General features: G+C 45.9%; 3 protein-coding genes and 1 non-coding gene across 7 annotated transcripts in view; 1 reads left to right on the top strand and 3 right to left on the bottom strand.

The window, feature by feature from the left end:
* The window catches only part of LOC130533360 (transmembrane protein 41A-B-like), a 29,099-nt gene extending 25,118 nt beyond the window's left edge, over nt 1-3,981 (top strand). For 2 of the 3 annotated variants that reach the window (XR_008952557.1, XR_008952556.1), the window contains exon 8: nt 278-599. Coding sequence is in view for 1 of the 3 variants with exons in the window: in XM_057046661.1 (XP_056902641.1) it covers nt 901-1,040; nt 2,193-2,343; nt 2,415-2,576; nt 2,695-2,833; nt 2,907-3,127 (813 nt within the window). In the remaining 2 variants the exon portion in view is untranslated. Of the gene's footprint in view, nt 1-277; nt 1,041-2,192; nt 2,344-2,414; nt 2,577-2,694; nt 2,834-2,906 lie in introns of those variants that run through there. The other variant, XM_057046661.1, reaches the window with a different exon arrangement.
* Nucleotides 3,966-10,223, bottom strand: gpr155b (G protein-coupled receptor 155b). Of its 2 annotated transcripts, none has more exons than XM_057046658.1 (20): nt 10,093-10,223; nt 9,478-9,675; nt 9,226-9,373; nt 9,011-9,140; nt 8,742-8,920; nt 8,504-8,656; nt 8,329-8,396; nt 8,046-8,217; nt 7,710-7,865; nt 7,523-7,606; nt 7,325-7,448; nt 7,171-7,255; nt 6,998-7,085; nt 6,709-6,916; nt 6,537-6,614; nt 6,213-6,370; nt 6,028-6,123; nt 5,895-5,959; nt 5,683-5,823; nt 3,966-5,073 (listed from the first exon to the last, which is right to left on the bottom strand). In XM_057046658.1, exons 2-20 carry the CDS (start codon nt 9,633-9,635, stop codon nt 4,641-4,643), a joined length of 2,724 nt encoding a protein of 907 aa, XP_056902638.1. In that variant the 5' UTR covers nt 9,636-9,675; nt 10,093-10,223; the 3' UTR covers nt 3,966-4,640. The 2 variants fall into 2 exon arrangements, with proteins under 2 accessions (XP_056902638.1, XP_056902639.1); XM_057046659.1 differs by having other exon boundaries at nt 4,872-5,131.
* A 300-nt stretch (nt 10,224-10,523) lies between these two features.
* trnas-cga (transfer RNA serine (anticodon CGA)) lies at nt 10,524-10,605 on the bottom strand. The gene has a single exon. It is a non-coding gene; the product is annotated as a tRNA-Ser (tRNA).
* Nucleotides 10,606-10,769: 164 nt separating this feature from the next.
* On the bottom strand, nt 10,770-20,841 carry wipf1b (WAS/WASL interacting protein family, member 1b). Its single transcript, XM_057046660.1, is given in 11 exon segments — nt 10,770-11,840; nt 12,142-12,255; nt 12,392-12,616; nt 12,711-12,811; nt 12,904-13,600; nt 13,845-13,949; nt 13,952-14,008; nt 14,142-14,271; nt 14,425-14,520; nt 16,859-16,966; nt 20,683-20,841. Coding segments are annotated over 9 exon segments (1,536 nt in total). The 5' UTR covers nt 14,485-14,520; nt 16,859-16,966; nt 20,683-20,841; the 3' UTR covers nt 10,770-11,793.
* Between the last annotated feature and the right edge of the window lie 531 nt (nt 20,842-21,372).

The following is a 21,372-nucleotide window of genomic DNA, read 5'->3' as shown; positions in this document are numbered from 1 at the left end:
AAATTCAAAACCTTGAATATACAACCTTGGTTTTGGCTCATTGTCTACAAGATCCTTCCTTTTATTATTGCTTACTTTGCAAATTGCACAGCAAAGCAATTGGGATTTAATTAGAATTGTTTATTATTGTTGCTAATATTAGTAATAATAATAATGAGAAGAAGACATACAACAATATAAATTTGATGTAACTTTATTTTTTTATAAAGGAATAAAAATCTGGACATTTTAGTGTGTGACTGTGTTCTAACACCATTATTCCAAACTTCTATTGCAGAAAATCACAAGACTTGACGGGAATAAAAAGAAGTCCTTTTAAATTTGTTTACATAAACACAATAGATGGCGCTTCTTTTTGTAAATTAATAAATGCTCAAAAAATGCAGCCCAATGTCAACATGGCTTATTCTACGATAATGTGCTACACTCACCTCAAATTTTCTTTTCCTGCGTCACTTTTCATAATTTCATCATCGGAGTCACGTTTTCAACTCATCAGGATTTAGACGACACCACCATCTAGTGGCCATTGTTATAACTGCACGTTTCTATGCAAATTAAATTACCTGAAATAAATCGTTTGATATATTTCATTTTGATTATCGTTGTTGTTGTTGTTTTTAATTCCAACAATGGTAGAGGAGGTGTCCACATTGTGTGACGGTGTTTTAGTGAAGTGCAGAGGTTGGTTGCCCAAAGTCGCCGGCGTCGCGCTGCCATGTGACCCGGAGCCCGCGGCCAGAATGTCAGCAGGCTTCGGTTGCCTGCCGCCTGGTTTTCCCCCAACTGTCGACCAACTGGACCGCAACACGTCGGCTCTGTTTCTCAGGAAGTCGTCACCACCCAGATTAAAACTAAACTTCCCGACGGAGGTGAACGGAGACTTTCAGCGGAGGAAACATGCGCTCCGTGGCCGGCCTGGCGGCGATCTTGGCGGCGGCGAGCGTCTACCTCTACCTGCTGTCGGCTCATCTTCCACCGGGAGCCATGCCCGGCCGTCCCGGCTCTGGAGCAGGGGACGAGGGGGTGCTGGAGTACCGGTAGGATAATGAAGGGACAATATAATTACTAATGTGAAACATGAAGCTAAAACCAAAACTTAGTTGCCCTTATCTGTACTTTGTTTTACATCTGCATTAAGATTCATGACATATCGTTTATTGGTTGACCTCTGACCTCTGCGATCATGGTCCAAACTGTAGGGATGTTTATGATCCGCTTAACGCCTGGATATTAAAAACCTCTGAACTGGTTCCCCATGTTAGCTCCCTCTTCCCCATCACGTACAGTATTTAAGGGCCATAGATGGTATAGAAGGAATAGATAGTCTCTCTCTGCAATAGAGCATTACATATGCATGTGTGAGCTGTGTGTGTGTGTTTGTGTTCGTGCACGCGGGCACAGACAGACAGGGATAGCAAGAAGGTGAAATGTGCCAGTCAAGTATGAGGTTGTCTACGGATGATAGAATAACACCGACCATGTGCGTGTGCGTCCATGCATGCGTGCATGCGTGTGTGTGCATCATTAGTTATTAATCTAATAAGGCCTGGTTTTATGTCAGTTTTTATGTTATTGCTTATTTGTCCCTGTCAGGGGCCCCCGTGTATAAATAAACAGATGTGTACGTCTAATTAAAAGTGTCCACGGTGACACATTTCCGTCAAATACTGAACATACATTTGCACAGATGCAACCATGACCCTCCGACCAATGGCGCGGCTGAAAGTTTGTCTCCCCCAAACCAGTGCAGAGAAGGCACGCCGCATGTCGGAGCAGGAGGGGGGCAACCAGGAGCTTGGGTTTCACACTGGGGTGAGAAAGGAGGGGGATTTCTGTGTATGTGATGAGGAACCTTCTGCTGGAACACTATTTCTGTCTCTCAATCAAATGTATCCTGTTACCCCACAACACTCCCCCCCTCCCCCCCTTTCTCCCCCTCTTTCTCCCCCTCTTTCTCCCCCTCTTCTCCCCCTCTTCTCCCCCTCTTTCTCCCCCTCTTCTCCCAGCTAGTTGGCTATCATGCTAGCTCCCTCCACAAATGAACCTGGTCCTGCTCAAGGTTTCATCCTGTTATAAGATTTTCCTGCCACTGTGGCCTGTTTGGGTGGGTGGGGGTGGGGGGCAGATGTCAGGCTCTGGGGTTCCAGAGATAATCCTGATTGACACTTCTCTTACGTCTGTCCTACCAGGCTGAAGTTCCCGTCGGACCTGGAGGAGCTGCGGGAGCTTGCAGAAACACTCCGGTTTTATAAACGACAACATCACGGCTACGTTCTGCTGCTCTTCTGCAGCGCCTACCTATACAAACAGTCGTTCGCCATTCCTGGCTCCTCCTTCCTGGTGAGACAAGGCCACCACAGCAGGAACGCCGCTCCGTTGAGCACGTTAGCTCATCTGTGTTTGTCCTGTAGAACATGTTAGCTGGAGCCATATTCGGGCCATGGGAGGGTCTGGTTCTGGCCTGCCTGCTCACCACCACAGGCTCCACGTTCTGCTTCCTGCTTGCCGCTGCATTTGGAAAGCAACACGTGATCCAGCTGTTCCCCGAGAAGGTCGCCCTGTTGCAGAGAAAGGTCAGCGACCCCTCACGCACTCCAGGAACCTGCATGTTCTGCTCTCCTCATTCATTTTTCTTCTTCTTCTTCCTCCTTTTTGCTCCTCAATGTTTTCCTTCCACGCCCCTTAAAAAAGGTGGAGGAAAATAGCAGCAGTTTGTTCTTTTTCCTCCTTTTCCTTCGCTTCTTCCCCATGACTCCAAACTGGTTCCTTAACATCACCTGTCCTGTCCTCAACATCCCCATGCCTATCTTCTTCTTCTCTGTACTCATAGGTGAGACCACACACACACGACTCGGTCACACACACGGCTCCATCTCCTACTTTTCTGTCCCTTCTCTCTCCAGGTTTGATCCCTTACAACTTCATCTGTGTCCGTACGGGCTCCATCCTGTCAGAGATCTCCACTCTGGATGACATCTTCTCCTGGGGAACGTTGGCTCAGCTCCTCGCCATCGCCCTCATGGCGCTGGTCCCCGGGGCTCTGATCAAACGATACAGCAAAGCTCACCTCAAAGTGGACGGCATGGACAGTAATGGACACAGCCAGGATCAGAAGAGCCGATGATTGTGGAATTAAAAGGGATTATTTTTCCTAAAAGCAACAAGGTAGCAAACCGAAGGTCTGAGCCGTCTGAACTGTCCCCGGGTGATGGTTCACTGATGTGCGACAGCCGTGGAGCTCTGGCGGAGCTTCAGTCTCAGCAGATCCTCTCAGATGTGCACGGAAACACATCTGTCCTTTTCTGAAGCACTTGTACGTCTCAATGCAGCTGTGGAGTCACGGAGCGCGTCGGCAGAATTTATCGAGCTGAAGGAGAGTTCTCTGGGCGGAGATCAGCAGTCGTGTCAGCTGAAACGTGAACATTACATTTGAATCCGTAGATGTTTATCACCCTTAAATTATGGCTTCTGACTGAATAATTGAGGGACGTGCAGCTAAATGTAAAGTATAGTTTGTTCCATGGTCTGATTTTTTTTTTTTTGTTCAATGTTCCTTTATGGATTAAGTTTTCGTCTCGGGGACTGCCGGGTTGCCTGTTGAGTGCATGGCAGTAACCACGGTAACGTGTTTTACCTTTTAAATGGAGCGATGTATCAGAATATCAAGAATCAATAGAAGCAACACCTTAAAAAAAGCTGTTCTGCTCTAACTATTCAGTATTTTGGGTTTCTTAAACTCAGACTTGATTATGGAGAATTCTTCTTGTGAAACTTTAGCACTAAAGTGCCCAAATGGACCCGATATTGATGCATTGAGCAGATGTTATGTACGTAGATAACTGATGGTTTGATTAAATTAATGAAAATTATTTCTGAAGATACTTCAAACCTATGTTTACCAACAAATAAGTCAGGTAATCCACCTGTATTCCAGATACACCTCATAACAAAATAAGACGATGTCATTTGGGAAGCACATCTTTATTGTCCTTCATTTTTAAACTTCAAAGAAAAAGTAGATGCATAAATAATGTGTGTTTTTACACACACACACACACGCAGACAACCTCTACAACAAAAAGACGTTTGTTCATGCGTTAAATACATCTAAAAGGAATCAGGCATTCCTCATAATCTTCGTAAACACAAGGACTTCCTGACAGGAAATGCATCAGTAGTAAGTCTTTGACACCTTGTCATGCTCTCTGTAAACTTTAGATTAATCAGAAATCAGCAGCGACTCAACAGATAAAGGTTGAGTCTAGGTTCTCAGACTCTCTGACTCAAGCCTGCGTCATCATGAGTGCAGCCAGACTGGACCACAAACTCAAATGGGAAGTTGACTTTTCAGCTGCTTCTGCGCTTGTACGCCGTAAAACTAACTCTAAAAGTAAAGGTGACGTCACCGCATCCTTCTACCAATATTTATGTCAGTTGCATCATTTAGGAGGACAGAGTCTTGTTAATCAGTGCAAATAGATCAGTGCTGAGCAGAGTCGAGTTCAGTGTTTGAGAGACGGAACGTGCAAAATATCAGTGAAATATCGACCGGAGCAGCTCGGAATTCTGCTTGGCACAAACGCGTGAAACCAATGATACGTATGAAGGGAAACCGAGGTGCCCCAGCACCATCACCATCAGTCGTGTGTGAAATAAAACAGCAGGGTGGGCTCATCCTGGAAACGGCGATGACCTGTCAGGTGATCTAACACTCCTCCCAGCTGGAGCCGAACCCCGTACCGCCGGGCTTCTGCTCGCCCAGCGCAGAGACCTCGCTCAATCAGCCATTCCACCAGGTCGCTGCCACGAAACACGGATTCTGATTGGGCCTGCCGCTGGCAGGGTGGGCTCGGAGAGGAATCCTGCTGGTGAAGGCGGTGACCTCGGTGTGACTGCAGCCGGGTCACCTGATCGCAGGTGGAAATAGGCGAGCGGTGTTGGATCCCAGACAGGAGACAAGCTGAAGATGGAGTTTGGGGGCTCCGGAGGAGACCGTGCACGTCGGGGTCAAGTTGCTCTTGAAGACCCGGGTCAGGATGTAGGTGCGGGGGCTCCTCCTCTCCTACACACCTGTCATTATCAGAGGAAGGATTCACCTGGAGAAGCGTTTACGCTCTCCCCTGAGCCACTGCATCATGGTGACAGAGGAACAATAACAGAGGAAACATCCAGGCAAAGAAAACAGGGACAGATAAAAGGAAACACGACAGGAAGAAAGCAAAAAGAACGTGTTAATAAGGAAAAGAAACTGGAAATAAAGTGATTAGCATTTTGTGTTACAATGAACAGAAAGACTCAGAAACCTCCGGCCAGTGTTCTTTTAAGAGTTGCTATTAAAACGACCCAAAACTGTGCGTTAAATATTTTAAACGTGCAGATAGACAGAAGTAACATGCAGCATGTCTAGTGGTTTAACCTAAATAAGAAAAATAACTGGTGGAATACAAAAAATATACACCACCGTATGTGAGTCAGCAGAGGAAAACTACATTAAATTAAAGGAAAATTAAACTGAATGTGAACAGATTAATTTAAATCCCAAAAGTCTTTTAGGTCCCAGTATTATTTTAACAGAATATAAGTAAAAAAGTAGCACGCTAACTAGCTAATTTCAGCGCTATCACGTCTTTTGACCTGATAAAAGGAACCAAAACTCTAGTCAAATACACACAACCTCACCTGCGTGTGTGTACGATGTCTTGCACACACTGATCTTTGTGGTAACGGACAAACTGCGTGCAGGTGAGCCGGACCTCCTCTGGCACACCCGAAGGACTCGCATCTTCATCTGTGTTTCTGCCCGGCAAGAGACTGAGGAGCCTGACACCGAAATATGGGTTCATCAAAAAGGAAAACAACAGCAAGATTCAAATATCTTCATGACTTCCCACCTTTTTTTGAAGGGAATGATGATGAGGTGTCTGTCCAGTCCAAAAATACTGAAGGACAAAAGACCCTGGACAAAAAAAAAAAGCCTGAATAATCGGTTCATCCTCTTTTAAAAGTGATGGAGAACGACATTACTTGTCCGTAGTTTGTGACGGCACAGAAGAACTGTAGTTCAAGGTAAAGTCTTCCTGGATCTTTGTTGAACAACCACCACAGACAGCTAGACAGGTTCTACAGACAGACAGTCATTTAGTGCACCAGGACTCTCACACTTCCTTTTCTTAATTTAATCTGAAAGCTGTTCAGCATCAGATTCTCACCGCTATCAAGCTAACAAAGAGCAGCAGGCAGAGAAGAACATGTCTGACTGTCTGTCTGTCGTCAGACGGTGGAGGTCCAGGCGGTGGCAGGTTCAATGGCTGCTCAGAGGAAGGGGTCTGCTGCTGTTCCTGGCCATCAAACAGCGCCCCACTGTGGCCTAGATTGAAACAAAATATAAGGCTGTTTTAATTATTCTTTCACTCAACAGCTATTGGTGGGACTCCTTAGAAGAAAATAAGGAGCAAATATTTTGCAGTTATTCCCTCTATTTTTATTTTTATAATAAACAATCACATCCAAAAGTAAAATATGCAGTATCCTACCTCTACTGGTGCAGGGTTCTCGCTGCGTGCTGGCGATCATGTCGGGTAAACTCTGGAAAGAAGAGAAGCACTGGAGGTCTGGCAACAGAAGACAAATAAATGATCTGTTTACTGTTGATCAGGCTATTTCATGTGATCTGTAAATACACTTAGATTATGTGAAGGATGCTACCCGAATTGGCGCAAGCAGAAGAGCTGATCTCTTGGTGTTGTGGTTCCTCCAGACCACCAGGGGTCCTCAGCCCATCATTAAAGCCAGTTAAGGCAGCCCTGCTCAGGGCCTCGTAGCCTCCCTGCTCCCTGTCTCCCTGACTGAGACCCATCAGAGAAACGGCACAAAGAACCAGACTCACTGCCAACACCACCGTTGTGACAATTATCTAGAGGAGGAGAAAAATCTGAACATATGAACTAAATATTTGAGTTAAAAGTCATGCAATTTTAGCAGTTGTTTTTTTAACCTGAGCTCGGCCATAAAAGAAGGCAGAATCAATGTTATCTGTCCTCTCCCCTGACAACAGTAGACCTCCAACCATCAGAAAAGGAACCCTGCACACACACACAACTATATAATAAACAGAACTGATACGGTGTACTGTCAAAGGTCCTGACTGACATTTTCCTGCAGACCTACCCCCAACCCAGAGCCATAAATACTCCAGGTCTGAGTCTCAACAAGTCGTCTCTGTTAATCAGAGCCAGGCAGAGTGGTATTAAACCTGAAACAAGGAGAAATGAAACACTCACAACCAGCAAAACTCACATATGTGTGAAGCAAACATACTCACCCGTCCAAATGTATGTGCTGTACAGAGAACTGTAAAGCAGGGTAAAGGTGACAGTTCTGCCCAGGAGATTATCATCATATTTCACCAGGGAGTTCCACAGGATCATACTGATGCACACCAAAAACTACGGGGGAGCACAGTCTTGTTTTAGAACCCAATGAAGGACGATAAGTCCTGAGATAGTGAGTTTCAGCTGACCTGAGCCAGGAAAAGATTCAAGGCAAAGAGGTGAGGGAGCCGCTTAAACTTCCTACTGAGTAATATCACTACGATGGTCCAGACCTTAGTGGAGGAACAGAGTGTGACTGTCTGTTGGGCTCATTTCTGTCCCTACAGATGACCAGAAATGCTCTGAGGCCAATCAACCATTCAAAAGCCTACTTACCAATGCAATCAGGCTAACAATACTGATGTTGAAGCTAACGTTTTCGAGCTCTGCCACCAGCGGCGCTGGGTCCATAAGCGGGATCGTTAACAACCACGCCGACACGTACATGATGGGTGCGGACAGAAAAGTGCTGATTACCATTCCTGACGTTACCTCGAGGAAAGACAGCACAAGGACATTTAATGATCTCCACAAAAGCGTCACACTGTTAAACAGACCTCTGGAATAATGACATCATGGAGAGGATTCAATTCTGCTATCTAAAAAAATAAGGAGAAATTGCCTAACATCTTTTAGGTTTCATCAGGAAGTTATCTGATGAACAGAACTTACCACCTCAAGCTCCATGTTGTAGTGTCCAGCGTAGATGGCCACGCTCGGTGCGGTTGGGAAGACTCCGTAAAGGAAAGCAAAGTTGGACAAACTTGTGTGGTTAGCACTGGTGCTGTTCACTCCCACATCCAGGATGTCCACCATGTCTTTGCAGACCAGCGGCATCACCAACCTGGAGACCAAAGAGGCACGCATCATTAGGAAAATCTTTTCTTTTTTTTATTTCTAACACGTTTCTTGTCCCTTTGATGAGACAATCTGCATATAAAGATCTCCCTCTTACAGTTTGGCTGTGATAAGGAGAATCAAGGCAACTCCAGTGTCCCGGGTTAGTTTCCTAAGCTGGCCAACCTGCCAAAGCAACGGAAAAAACGATGAAAATTTCCAGATTTTATCATATTCACATACAAGATCAAATCTAAAAAAAAATGCACATGTAGTAACATTGGAAAACCCACCATAGTAAGGCCAAGGTAAAACAAGGCTGCCCCTCCAAAAGAGTTGGCCAAACCGTCTATGAACTCCGACAGAACAGCCGGAATCTGCTGGCCGAGGGCAAAGTGACCCAGAATTCCTATCATAACCATGAACACCACCGGATTTTTCAGCACCTGAAGAGGATGGACAGAACAACTGAGAAACTTTAGCGGTTCAGTTCGATCTGAATGCCGTCGTCACGTTGGCTGTACGCATTACTTGTAAGATTACAACTCCCATGATGCCGAGGGTCCTGTGCTGCGAATGACCTGACTGCCTCCACTTCTGCACCTCACAAAGAGCAAAGCCGATGGGATTAAGTAGCATGAGGGAGACCGGGGCAACAAGATAAATGTACTGCAGGTACTCAGGGTAAGTGCTCCGATACAGAGCATCAACTAGAGTCACAAAGAGAGAAAAAACAAGAATAAATAAAGCAGCTCACCTCAGGTATTAATAAATCAATCTCTATATATTATACTTCTCACCTATGGGGTAGCCTAAGGCAAAGTCATTGCTCTGTGTAGCAAAGATGGCGTACAGTCCGGCCTTGCTGTACCTGCTGTCTGGGCTGGCCACCATTAGCGTGAGCACACATACCAGCACAAACACTGCCACCTGCACACGCCAGCCACGGTTATTCCAAAGTCTGCACGGTTCCCTTTTCTGTTTTTGTTAAGTCAAAGAGAAACCAGACACTAACCTTTGCGACAAGGACACTCCAGAGAAATGCCCAGATGACATCTCCAAAGTCCAACAGTACCATGTTTTTAAAGAGCAGCGCCGGCAGAGCAAACTTGGAAACAAAGTTTCCCAACCCTTTCGCCTGGCTCTCGGTGATTACATCTGCCCTTTAGGACAAATGCATGCAAATATTCCGTGTTTTTGACAGATATTCCATGAGACGTCACAGATATTTAGGTTCAAGAGGATCGGAACTGAGAATTAAGCTTACCTGCCAGCTATGTAGCCACACAGAATGATTCCAAAGCACTCGAGCAAAGCTGGGAAAAGTTTGTCGATGGACATGGGGGGCACGGCAGCGGAGCCCGCCAGGGTATTATGGGATATGTTCTTTCCATGGATGAGCACAAACCTGCTGGCTGTGTCCATGGTGTTGATGGGACGGAATACCTGGAGACTAAACAACACTCTGAAGGGAGGAGAATGGTTTAAAAACCATGCACTTGTAAAGAAAATCAGTCAAAATGCAAATGAGCTCATGATGCAGGAGGAGAATCCCTGGGACATCTTATGCGTTCCCTCAAAAGACTAATGAGTGCGGGAGCGTTGCGGTGTTGCAATCACACACACACACACACACACACACACATCAGCGTCGTTCTTCTTTTAGAAGATCATGATTATTCACAACATCGAAATAAATGATAAGTAATGCCAGCTAAACTTGCCATCATTGTCACTGTTAGCTGAACAACGTGCTAGCTAGGCGCGTGCTAAAAACATGAAGGAATGTACAATTGGAACGGTGACGCCATTATAATTGTTGCGATCATCTGACAGTGGTAAATATCTGTCTTAAATACTCTGTTTAAAGCTGTATACATACCCCTGTCACTTATAGAGCATTTCTCTTCGATAAGTGGAAGGATCGTGCTCCGGTGTCGGGACAAGCTGATGTTTTTCCTTCTGAATCTGACAGCTGCCGAGGTTGGCCCCGCCCAGAAGATGTCTGACAGACGTGTCGACCAATCATCGACGAGAAGTCCTCCTCCACTGTGTTTTGATTGGTGAAAATCGAACAAGCGACGTCCAGGTTCCAGCGTTCGACCTTCGGACACTGCAGGGTTTTATTGGAGCTTAATGTATGAAAAATGGGAGGTCAAAGGTTAAAGCACCAGCAATCGGGGTGAAGGCCCTTCCAGGGACTGGTTAGAAATCGACCAGGAAGCACTTTCTCAGAATTTTCGCTGTATAAATGATATTGGCATTAAGACAATTAATTGGTGATTGGTTTGGCTTAGAGATATAAGCAGACCTCGCTGTGAGTAGGATTTGAACCTACGAGGGGAAACCCCATTGGATTTCGAATCCAACGCCTTAACCACTCGGCCATCACAGCTGTAGGTTACAATTCTTAAGTCAACATCTTACAGTGTAACAGCAGTATTACCGTACTGTATAGGCTCAATGCTATTAAGTCATCATGCCACAGCAGCAATGCACGCACGATCCCTTTCAGTAAAAATGTATAATTCATTCAAACAAATTGGGTGGAACACAGGATAACGAATGTCAAAGCATTTTATTTAATGTGAATATGATTGATTGTCTGAAACAAAAATGTCTCTCTGATCGACATGTGATCATAATACATCCTGTGTACAACAAAAAGACCCTTTCAAGCATTGCCGGGGGAAGCAGGGGAACAAAAAAACATAATACTGCATAATCAAAGACATAACTTAACAATATATACTCCTTCGATGCATTTTAAATCATATAGATACATATACAGGTCCTTCATGGCCAGTCAAGGCAGCATAAAACCGAGACTGTTCTATGGTAAACTCGCACTACCTCGACACCTTAACGTACATCACACCTTAACACGTGTGTTCAATGCACGCTCATCTTCATAAATGAAAAGTACCAATCCAAGGTCCCAACGAAAAAACACGAAAACTAAAACTGTGAAGGCACTTGTGGCTTTGGCAGAGTCCAAATTTGCTTTTCCCCTGATTTTTAAAGCAGCTGAAATGGGAAATCGTTTTTTGGTTCCAGACGTTAACATTCAAGACACTCGAATTTTTGGTGTCAGTCGTCCCACCGTGTCGTTCCTGCTCTTTCAATGACAGCAGGGGGGGAACCGGTCCAGCTGAACACATACAAATGCATCACTTTAAGGTTTATTCCCTTAGGTTATTAAAGCAGCCTAAAACAATTACAATCCTGATTTTTTTTTTAAAGGCAAGAACAGAAAAACTGATAGCAAATAAAAATTCCACATATGCTGACTTCCATCTTCTGCTACATCATTGTTGTAAACCTGGAAACACATAGTGCCCAAATATGTTTTTAATCTGTACCAGAGTATATAAAGAGGCTTTGGTCTCAGATTGTGCCATTCTGGCACAGGACATAGACTCCAGACTGTCCTTATACTTGGTCAAAAATACTCCAGATCCATTTTCAGGTGTGAGCAGTCTTCAGGAGAACACGGGTAAAAGCGCCACGAGAAGCAGACAGGAGGCAGAAAAGAGTAGCAGACAAAAATGTTCCAAGTTCTGCGTTGGCTGCCAGCGATTCTTCACCTGGGTACTGGAGGAGGCGCTCCCCTCTCCTTTTTACCAGAACCTGAAAGAAGTAATAAAAGAAGTGTCATAAATATAGATAAATATACTCATGTTTCAGCTGCATCTGCTCTACTGCTTCATAATAAAAAGGTATCTAGACAAGGAAAGAAGCAAAGGAGATGTTGCTAAAGGGCAATTCAAGCATCCTTAGAGGGAAGTAAGGTGACTTGTGACAGGTTGGCTACACAAAACTGTCTATAGATTACAGAGGATGCACTAGAACATTTCTACACGTGGCAGCAAGCAACATTTTCATCCACTAGATGACACCCAAATAAAATTTATCATCGCATGTGCGAGACCTCTGCCATCCGTCTTGGTGAGCTTGCTGGGGTAGGTTTTCTGGCAGGGGATGTAGGGCTCAGGTGGCGGAAAGTCAGACGCAGGATGGAAATTAAAGCGACACTCCCATTCATCTGTTGTCAGAGAGAGAAAAGAGACAGAGGTCAGCAGGTCCATCTCCGCCAGACCTGCAGACAAACCTGCAGCATCTCCTCCTAAAGCAGGATTCTGGATAAAAAAATAGCAAGAATATGCCCCCTTCGTACTCACCCTGTATCTGGTTGTGGTGAGAGTTCTGGAAGCCATTACCCATGGGTGGTGGAGGAGGAAGGGGCCCACCTATCCCCGGTCTGTCTGGAGGAAGAGGAGGCCTACCCCCAGGTCCACCGCGAGGAGGATCGAGGCCCGGTCGGACGATAGGGGAGGGAGCTGCTGAAGACCTCATGCTGCCTCCACCTATGCTGCGTGCTGAGGGAGGAGGGGGAGGAAGAGGTCCTAAGGAGGTGGGACGCAAAAAAGGCAAGATTGTCAATCTCTGCACACACACACAGACCCTCATATACACAGAAGCACACACTGCATTATTCACCTGAGCGGACAGATGACTGGTTCCTTCCAAGAGCTGGTGGCCTCTCGTTTGGTGGAGGGGGGAGAGGTCCTGACCGACCATGCGGTGTACTCGGGCCGTGGCTGGCAAAGAGGTTTCAGATTTGAATCTGCATCATTTATGGGAGATCTATGCTTAGAACCTCTGCATCTGTCTGTCCACAGGAAAACCTCACCTGTTGAGCGAACTGTTCCTCTGCGGTAGACGAGGGACGCTGTGATCATCGGCTCCAGAGGGGATGGGCGGTATGGGAGGAGGTCCCGGCCGTCCTGGTGGAATCGGTGGTGGTCCACCAGGTAAGGGCCGAGATGCAGGGGAAGATGAGGATGATACAGGTTTGGAGTTGAAAGAAGGGGGAAGAGGGGGGGTGTCACGGTTCGCAGTAGGCCGGTAACCTCCCGCAGGAACCGGCGGCAGTGGGGGTCGGTCATCAGAAAACTGCGACTTCCCTCCGGGAGTGGGTGGAAGGGGAGGGCGTCCGCCGTTTGGCACTGGTGGAGAAGGAGCTGCAGAAAACCCTGCCCTGGAACCAGGCGAGTGGCCTCCAGGGAGGGGCGGGAGAGGCCCGTGCCTCCCTGGTGGAACACTAGGAGGTGCAGGAGATGGGCTGGGCCGTCCAGGGAGAGATGGTGGACTTGGGCTTCCTTGAGACTGAATACCGTGGTGTGGTCGAGGTGTGCTGGGTATGGGCGGGGGAGCACCTCCTGGAGTGTCTTGTCTAACATTGGGCCTGCCTCTGGGAAGGTCAGGGACACTGCCACGGGAACTGGGAGGGGCTCCAGGGAGTTTAGGTGGGCCTCCACCACCAAAGGGTGTGGGAGCACAAGAGCGGCCTCCTGGGGGGAGCACAGGAGCTCTGCTGGGTGCTGAGTCTGCCGGAAAGAAGTGGTTAACAAAAGATATTTACTACTAGAATTTGCAGAACATCTGAGCTAAAAGTCGCACCTCACATTCAGCATCTCTCAAAGCTCAAACTGGAGCAAATCCAATGTATTAAACCATGAAATGGTTTCCAAATATATTTATCTGTGTCCAGAGGGAATTTGCATTACATTTCCTGAATCTAACGGTAGCAGCCCTGTTGTTACTGCAGCAATCTGCATCACATTTGCCTACCGTTGGACTCCCTGCTCGCTGCAGATCTCAGTTTTGGCATCCCTCCTGCAAACAAGCCTCCTAAACCAGCTGCTGACCCCCCACCAAAACCTCCTCCTCCACCACACCACCACCTCCTCCTCCTCCTCCTCCTCCACCTCCTCCTCCACCTCCTCCTTTGGGTTCTGAAAGAACATATTTATTACATTTATTCTGAAATTGGAGGTCGTTTACAACGTTTCACCAAATACTTTAAAGAGAAAATTGAATTTTAGGACAGCTGTCATACTGGTTCTGGAAAGGGAGACTTTGACTTACTGTCCAGCGAGGGGGCACTGCGATCATTAGTAACAGTTTTCTTTAATCTGGTTCCTTTGGAAATGTCAGACAGTAGTGCATTCCTCCCCTGCTGCGCCGAACGGCTTAAATTTGGCTTTTGTGTGTTGGCCTGGAATACAAACACATCATTAATTCACAGTCAAGTCCCCAAAAGCAGGAATCAATGGTTTTATTGATTTACAGCATTTAATCTGAACCAATTCAACGGATTAACAGACAAGTGAAGACTAGAGGAAAACAGTAATAATGCTACATCACTTACAACAGCCAGGGTGGGAGGAGGGGGTGGCCCTGGGGGTGGAGGGGGAGGCGGGACTGGCATCTTTCCGTTTACTCTATATGCACTGGATGCTGCACTCTGCGGAACAGAAAATACACTCACACCGAGCAATGACAAAAATGAAATAAAAACACCAGCATGCAAGATATCTCCTTCATTTCACTGGTCTCTGAGACTTGCGGAGATGTGTGGGATCTATGTCATCATCGAACAGGCGGTCAAATATAGATAACGTAATTCTGTTAAAGCAGTTTTTAGTTTAAGGTAGCCTCACCCCTCCCTCCATGTCCCTCTGAAGCTGCTTAACTCATCATCATCAGCCAGCGTGAGCTCAATAACGGGTTTTACAGCAAACAAAGAGGGGAAACAAGCAGACACTTCAACACCCAACACACAGTTCAACACAAGAAGAATTGAGAGAACTGAGAATTGACTTTTCTGCATCTGAAACTGATTCAGACATTCACTTAAGTCCCCTAAAATTCAAACCAAACCCCATGACTGACATGTGAAGTGTCATACCAGGCACACAGACTTCAAAGACTTTTTCGCTCGTCTTCCAAGTCCAGCTTTTAAGTTGATTTTCAAGTCACACAGGCCTCTCTGGCAAACAGGAAGTCGTCATGCAACCTTTACAAAATGTCGAAACTATATTCTCTGAGTGACATTAGTTTGACATTCACAATTGTTTCTACAACACCTTCTTGAACAAAGTTAAAAGACACTCACATGCTGCATTCATGCTACAGGAATATCAGCAGGCTAACATGATTATTATGAGGCAGCCATGCTAATATTGGATGGAGTAGCGAGCGTGGAGAACTCACGTAGGAATTACAATTATATTGTAGTCTTATTATGCTCATTGATTTGTTCTTTTTTGTGTTTTTTGTAAAACGATTAGTATAGGTAAGTTATCAGGAAAATGCTTTAATTGGTTATTTAAAAACAGTTCAGAAATATTTTAAAAAATGTAAAAATGTTTTTACACCCAGCCAATGCAAATATAGGGGCCAGAATGGGTTCCATAGCTGCCACATTGATATCAGTCAGAATTCAGTTCCATCACACCTTCACAGAAGCTATACTGGTTTTGTTTGAAGACTTCCTGTAGCAGCAGTGAAACAACCTGTCACAACGATAAAATCAAGCAGAAGGCTGAGAGTCAAGACCCGCGGGTGGAAAGAAGAAAAAAACCTGTTAGGTTCCCTCACACAGCCACAGAAACAATCTGTACCGTGTTGTAAATCTGCACACAAAGGTTACAGGAGAAAAGTCGACCGTGAGCCCTCTCACCAAGACCTGACACTGAGTCTGAATGCCTGCTGACAGAATTCCCCTTCCATTATAGAAAACAGGCCTGTGTGCTGAAATTCAAGTCTCCGTCACACATATGCTCCCGCTTTTTCGCTCTCTCTCTCTCTCACACACACACACACACACACACACACACACAGTCTAATATTAGCTAACCCCACAATAAGTCCTTTGACAGACACAGAAAGAGAGGATGGAAGGAAAAGAAGATAGGAGGGGATGAAGGTATTCAAGAGACTTTCTCACACCGACACACACACACACGATAAATCCACCATGTGTTTCTGTTTACAAATAGCCATAAAATGGCCTCTTCATCCTGTCCCAAACCTCCAGTGCTCTTCGACCCTGTGAGGGTTACTGTACAACAAACATGGAACTTTCCCAAGCTGCATTCATGGATGTTACAGATGTTGAGTCTATTCTAAAGGCTGATTTAATGTTTGATTAAGCTCCCAGGATCATCAGGATCCACTCCTGGAACTCATTAAATAACCATATCATACTGTGTGGTCCATCATTACTAATTTCAGTATCAAAGAATGTGAATTCAATGGCGCACTTATACTACATTTGATAGAATTACAAAAAGGGACTCTGGTTTAAGACAGAAACATGTTTTATGTGTAAGGGCTTACTGGACCCCCCCCCCTCACTTTTTACTGAACCCCACAGAACAATTCCTAACAGTGAGTTGATGTTGGGAAGGAGCCAAGAGGAAGTGGGTAAATTGGATTGAAACCCAGGGTGGCAGTAAATGTGCCAGCAGTGCCAAAACAGTGCTGAGTGGCTACGCTAACATCCTGTGGTGCGTTCATGGCAAAAGATGTGGCTCTGTCATTCATCTTTCAGAGAAGAGGGTTGTAGCAGTTATATTCATGGTTAATGTGTATGTGTGCGTGAGGAGGCACTGTTCTATTTCCTGTTCACTGCCTTTATCAGCCAGTTTAAGTGAACATACCCACACAAATCCACATCTCTAATGCCTCAAGATTTGCTTTTTCCGCCACAATCTTTACATTGACTGTTTATTTTACCATTTAAAGTTGAAAATATGCAGTCAGCAGAAATAAGACAGATTTCTGGTTTCTTTACTCACTCAGTCAATGTCCATAGACGAATCAGCAGTATGTTCAGAAGGTAGTAGAAGAAGCAGCGCAGTTCATTCCTCATAGAAGCACAAAAGGTGAACAGCAGCCACATGCAACTGCAATCACACGGATAAAAGTGGACGATTAGCAGCCACCAAAAACCCTCTGAAAAACATTCTGCATCAACTTCTTGATTCTTCTTCCGCTTAATTAATATCTCTTGTTCGGAGAAGTCCTGCTTAGACGCACAAACGCAACTTCCTCTTTTTCAGTTCCTCACCTGTAGGAGGGGGGAGGCAGGCGGGGGTTCCCAACATTGGCAAGAGGACAACGTGCAGGGCGAACATAAAAGAATACACGTTATCAAATGATCCAAAACACAGCAGTCTGGATGGTATTTGCATTTAAAATAAATGTCTAACAACACCACAATCATTTCACGACAATACATCTCAAAATACAGACGTGGTTATTCAGCAGCCCCTTTGGTGCCTTCAGCCTAACTCGAGGAAAGTCAAATGAAGCGGTCTATTTTAGTCTGAGTAACTGCAGTGTAAATCAATAAAATATCTACTCAGCTAGCCAAAAGTTAGCTCCATGACTGACGTCTGAGTTGGAGCGCAATGATTGATCACTGTGTGTGACAGGAAGGAAGATGATGTCAACAGAATGAGACATCGGAGGACGAAAGAGCTCTTCACACCATCAGCACAAAAAATACTGACAGCATGCCGAGCAGGACAGATGACACATCAGAGCTGAAATAAACGTGTTGCACGTCCAACGGGGCCGCAAAATGCATTAAAAAGAAAGAAAAACAAATCTGCTTCTATTTAACTAAAAGTGAACGGACACCCCGCCTTTAAAACGGTGGGGAAAAAAATATCAGCAGAGCACTGCAGCAGCCATTTCCTGTGCTCGGGGGTCATACTTCCTGCACAGTCGGGGGCGGTCTCACAACCCACCTCGGCTGCGCATCAAGAACTACAGAAGCAGAGTTTGAATGTGTTGTTGTTACCAGCGTGGTCAAAAGGCTAAATACATCACAGGCATTGCTAAAATGTCTAAAAATAAAAACAGTCTTTCTGAAATAGTGAGTTTGCTTCCTCCGCTCTTTTAGTTGGGCAGAAATACATTATTGCAGAGCCAGCAAGACTATTCAGTCTAAAATATAGACAATCCAGCTTGTGACAGCGTCAATAAAGATTCAATCCAATGGTTTTAGACACATTCCAAGAGCCCAGACCTGTCCTCTAGTGTTCACCAAGAGACACTGCAAATGTATGAGTATTATGAGCATTTTTAATAAATAATTCCACAAACAGGTCAGACTTCACACATAAATAACAAGCTCTCCTTATTTTATGATCATCGCCGATGTGTTAAATTGAAATTCAACCACTTAGACTTCATGCTTGGCTACCTCATTGCCACAAAGCCTCAATAGTGACAGTCTGCATCCTTAATGAAGACCCCGCCAAAGACACTGATGGGATTCATCAGCCTAAACATTCAGGAGCAGAGAGGGAAGGCAAAGCAGTCATAGTCACGTGAGCATCTGTGCGGCTCGCCTGCAGGCCAGTCACTCTGCAATTACACATCCACAACACACCAATCAAATGCTGCTGATTAAGACCACACAAAATACTTCCACTTCAGCCCCCCAGAATGGATTCTGTGACATCAATGAAACTCACTCTTTGCTCAGCGACAAGAGCACCAGACAATTCAATGGGGACTTTCACAATAAAAGCAGCGCTTCGTCTATTGGGAGCACAAATGGCGCTTGTGTCCTAGACTGATGGTAGCTGACCGTTCTGAACAGCTACAGTTTGAGTCACAGTCATGTGTTCCAGCGTTCGGATGGACAGTGACATGCCATGCAGCATCACATGCTCTAGACAGGAAACGGAGCTCAGTGCAAACAGAGAGCGCAGTGTTGCTTTACGCTCCTGCACAAGCCACCAACCACTGGACAGACGCACAGAGAGGTGCGAAGGTAGAAGTGTTGAAGCCGATCACAACACGAGTTAATGGCCGGAAGAGCCACTACTGCACTTCCCCACCACCGCAAACGCCTCCCACTTCCTCGCAAATGCTGGGTTTGGACAGAGGAATGTAAAAAATTAGGAGCAAACGAGTTCTACGACGGCAACGACACAAAGCATGTAAACACGGCTCTCACCGGATGAGCGACGAGGATTGGGGACAGAAGGCCGGCAGAGCGCCACACAGCCCGACTCTGCAGCACAGGATGCGGCTTAGCTGAAAATATGAAGACACATGCACGCCACATGTCTGCAGATGGGCTCCTAATTAAAAGGGACTCGCGCAGTATGTAGTAAAACCCAACAGTGGGAAGAAACGCCAACATAGGATCAGTGGCGCGACGTCGACTGTTTCCATAGCGATGGGATTAAACTCAAGACACAAACGGTCCCTTTAAATGTTCAAATTTACAGTGAGGTCATCATTTTGTCTGTGTAGTTACACAACTGTACCAAAGCTGGGTCTTCAGATACTGGGTTTGGGGTTAAAGGTCAACGAGCCAGGAATCCTTACAGCCTGCCACACATCTTTAGTTGTTGTCGTACATTTTTCTGCACGACTGAAAGGCTCAGTGAGCATTTTTGCTGCCCTGCAGGAGAAAACACACATCACCCCGACAAACTTAAACAACCATCGGTGACAGTGCAACAGGAACTCTCCACCAACACAGCGGCACCGGTCACACCAGTTAATATTCCACTCAAATTCATCTGCATGCTAACTCTCTAACATGGTGGCTCAACATCACTCAAACAGCGGAAGTCAGGGGCAGATAAAGCGTGTGTTGGGTAGAGCTGGTGAAGATCAGGAAGCCTGGTGACACGCAGCACCTAACACTGCAGCCACGACGAGCCAGAACGTTCTACTTAAACGATCAGGTTTGATTTGGCTGGTGCGAGCCTGTCGGACCTCTTTGCACGGTTCTGGGTGGGACAGTTGGAGGTTGGCACAGCGACCAGCCGTTTCCTCTTTTGCTAGTCAACAGTTTGAAATTATCTTTGGAAGAAAGACAGAGCAAATATAACAATTTCTACAGGCCAGTCTTGTTTCTGAACACTACTTGAACTTGGACTGGTGTGTGTTCCATTATTGCATTCTCACAAGGGCAGAACTGTTCGGTTTTCTTGCAGCAGATGCAGGAAGCTTTGAGTTTTTAGAGCTCAGCAGAGCCAAGGCAGCTGCGGGAGGAAGCTGCTACTGGGCGAGTTGTTGGCATGACCTTCACGTTGGCATTAACGCCGAATTCCTCCCCAAAAAACCCCAGATAATTAGAGACTAAATATTTGCAGAGCTCTGTACGCAAACGTGCTGATGACAACTGCTGGGAGTCCAGGGCCGCGGGGGGGGGAGCTTCAAATGTGGTGGGAACGATGAGAAAACGCGTATTTTCCCGTGTGTTTGTGCGCGCACCGAGCCGTGGGGCCCCGATCCCTCCGGAGATCAACCCAAATATGTGGAAAACAGTGCAGCGTGTAGAATTCCCTCAACTGGCTCCTCTTTAGGAAAGATCGCCTCTGCGATGTCATCCCGGATTATAATCTGGGGGGAAACGGTTTTAAAAGAGACAGATCGTGCACTGTGGGTGACATCTGTCGTCGAGTAACAGCTTCTCCTCCCGACTGAAGTAAACATTTGGTCTTAATTCATTCGCCATCACTGCTGGAATCCGTCCTGGATGACAACTTCTCTCCCCCCCGTCCCCTCAGAACTCTGCTCTCACAGTTTCCGCTTCACTCAGACAAAGACCACTCGGAGCGAACTCGACACAGTCGGTTGATCTTACCTCCGCATAAAATGTCGGTGGGAGCCGGTGGAGGAGCGGGGCGTGCGGTCGATCCTTCGGACAGGCAGGTCGCAGAGCTCCGCTACACTGGCGTCATGCAGCCCTGCAGACACCCGGCTGAGCAGACTCTCTCTGGAGGAATTTCCTGGAAGAAGACGCGGGACATTTAAAGGGATAGTTCACACCGACATGAGCCATGAGACACGAACAAGTCCCATCAGTGAAAGATAAAATAGAATACAAATAAATAAAGGGATGATGCTCCAGGAGGGGCGTGCTTTTATTTATTTGCATTTTATTTATTTATGTTGGCTGATGTGGAAAACGCTGCCATTTTGATTGAAATATGACCTTACTTAAACTTACTTTAGGGAACATTCGTTGAGTACGCATTTCCATCAACATTGTGGTCATTTTCTTGCTCAAACGTCCCCAGCTACTGCGTTTATGGATATTTTAGCCATTTAATGGTCTTGTTGATGAAGTTGCTCATTGTTACAAAAGTAGTTCAGCTGTATATATTTCAACTATATCCCTAACTTTAGGCCTGAGGAAATAACCCCGCTCAAAAAGCGTAGATATTATTTCAGTTGGTCGGTTTCGGGGTGGGAGGTGCGCGGTTCTGGCTTCGGTTCATGCAGCTGTGCCGGCTGGTCACGTATCCAGGCTTTTAGCTGGGATGGGAAGTGT

This window comes from Takifugu flavidus, chromosome 11 (assembly GCF_003711565.1).
Source record: "Takifugu flavidus isolate HTHZ2018 chromosome 11, ASM371156v2, whole genome shotgun sequence".
Lineage (NCBI taxonomy): Eukaryota > Metazoa > Chordata > Actinopteri > Tetraodontiformes > Tetraodontidae > Takifugu > Takifugu flavidus.
The sequence above is the reverse complement of the archived record's forward strand: the minus strand, read 5'-3'. Positions and strand labels throughout refer to the sequence as shown.

Coding starts and splice junctions, on each gene's coding strand:
- gpr155b (XM_057046658.1), bottom strand. CDS start 9,635: ATGGACACAGCCAGCAGGTTTGTGCTCATCCATGGAAAGAACATATCC. Junction 8,921..9,010: donor TGCCTTAGGCTACCCCATAG/GTGAGAAGTATA, acceptor TTGTGACTCTAG/TTGATGCTCTGTATCGGAGC. Junction 8,218..8,328: donor CTCCTTATCACAGCCAAACT/GTAAGAGGGAGA, acceptor TTTGGTCTCCAG/GTTGGTGATGCCGCTGGTCT.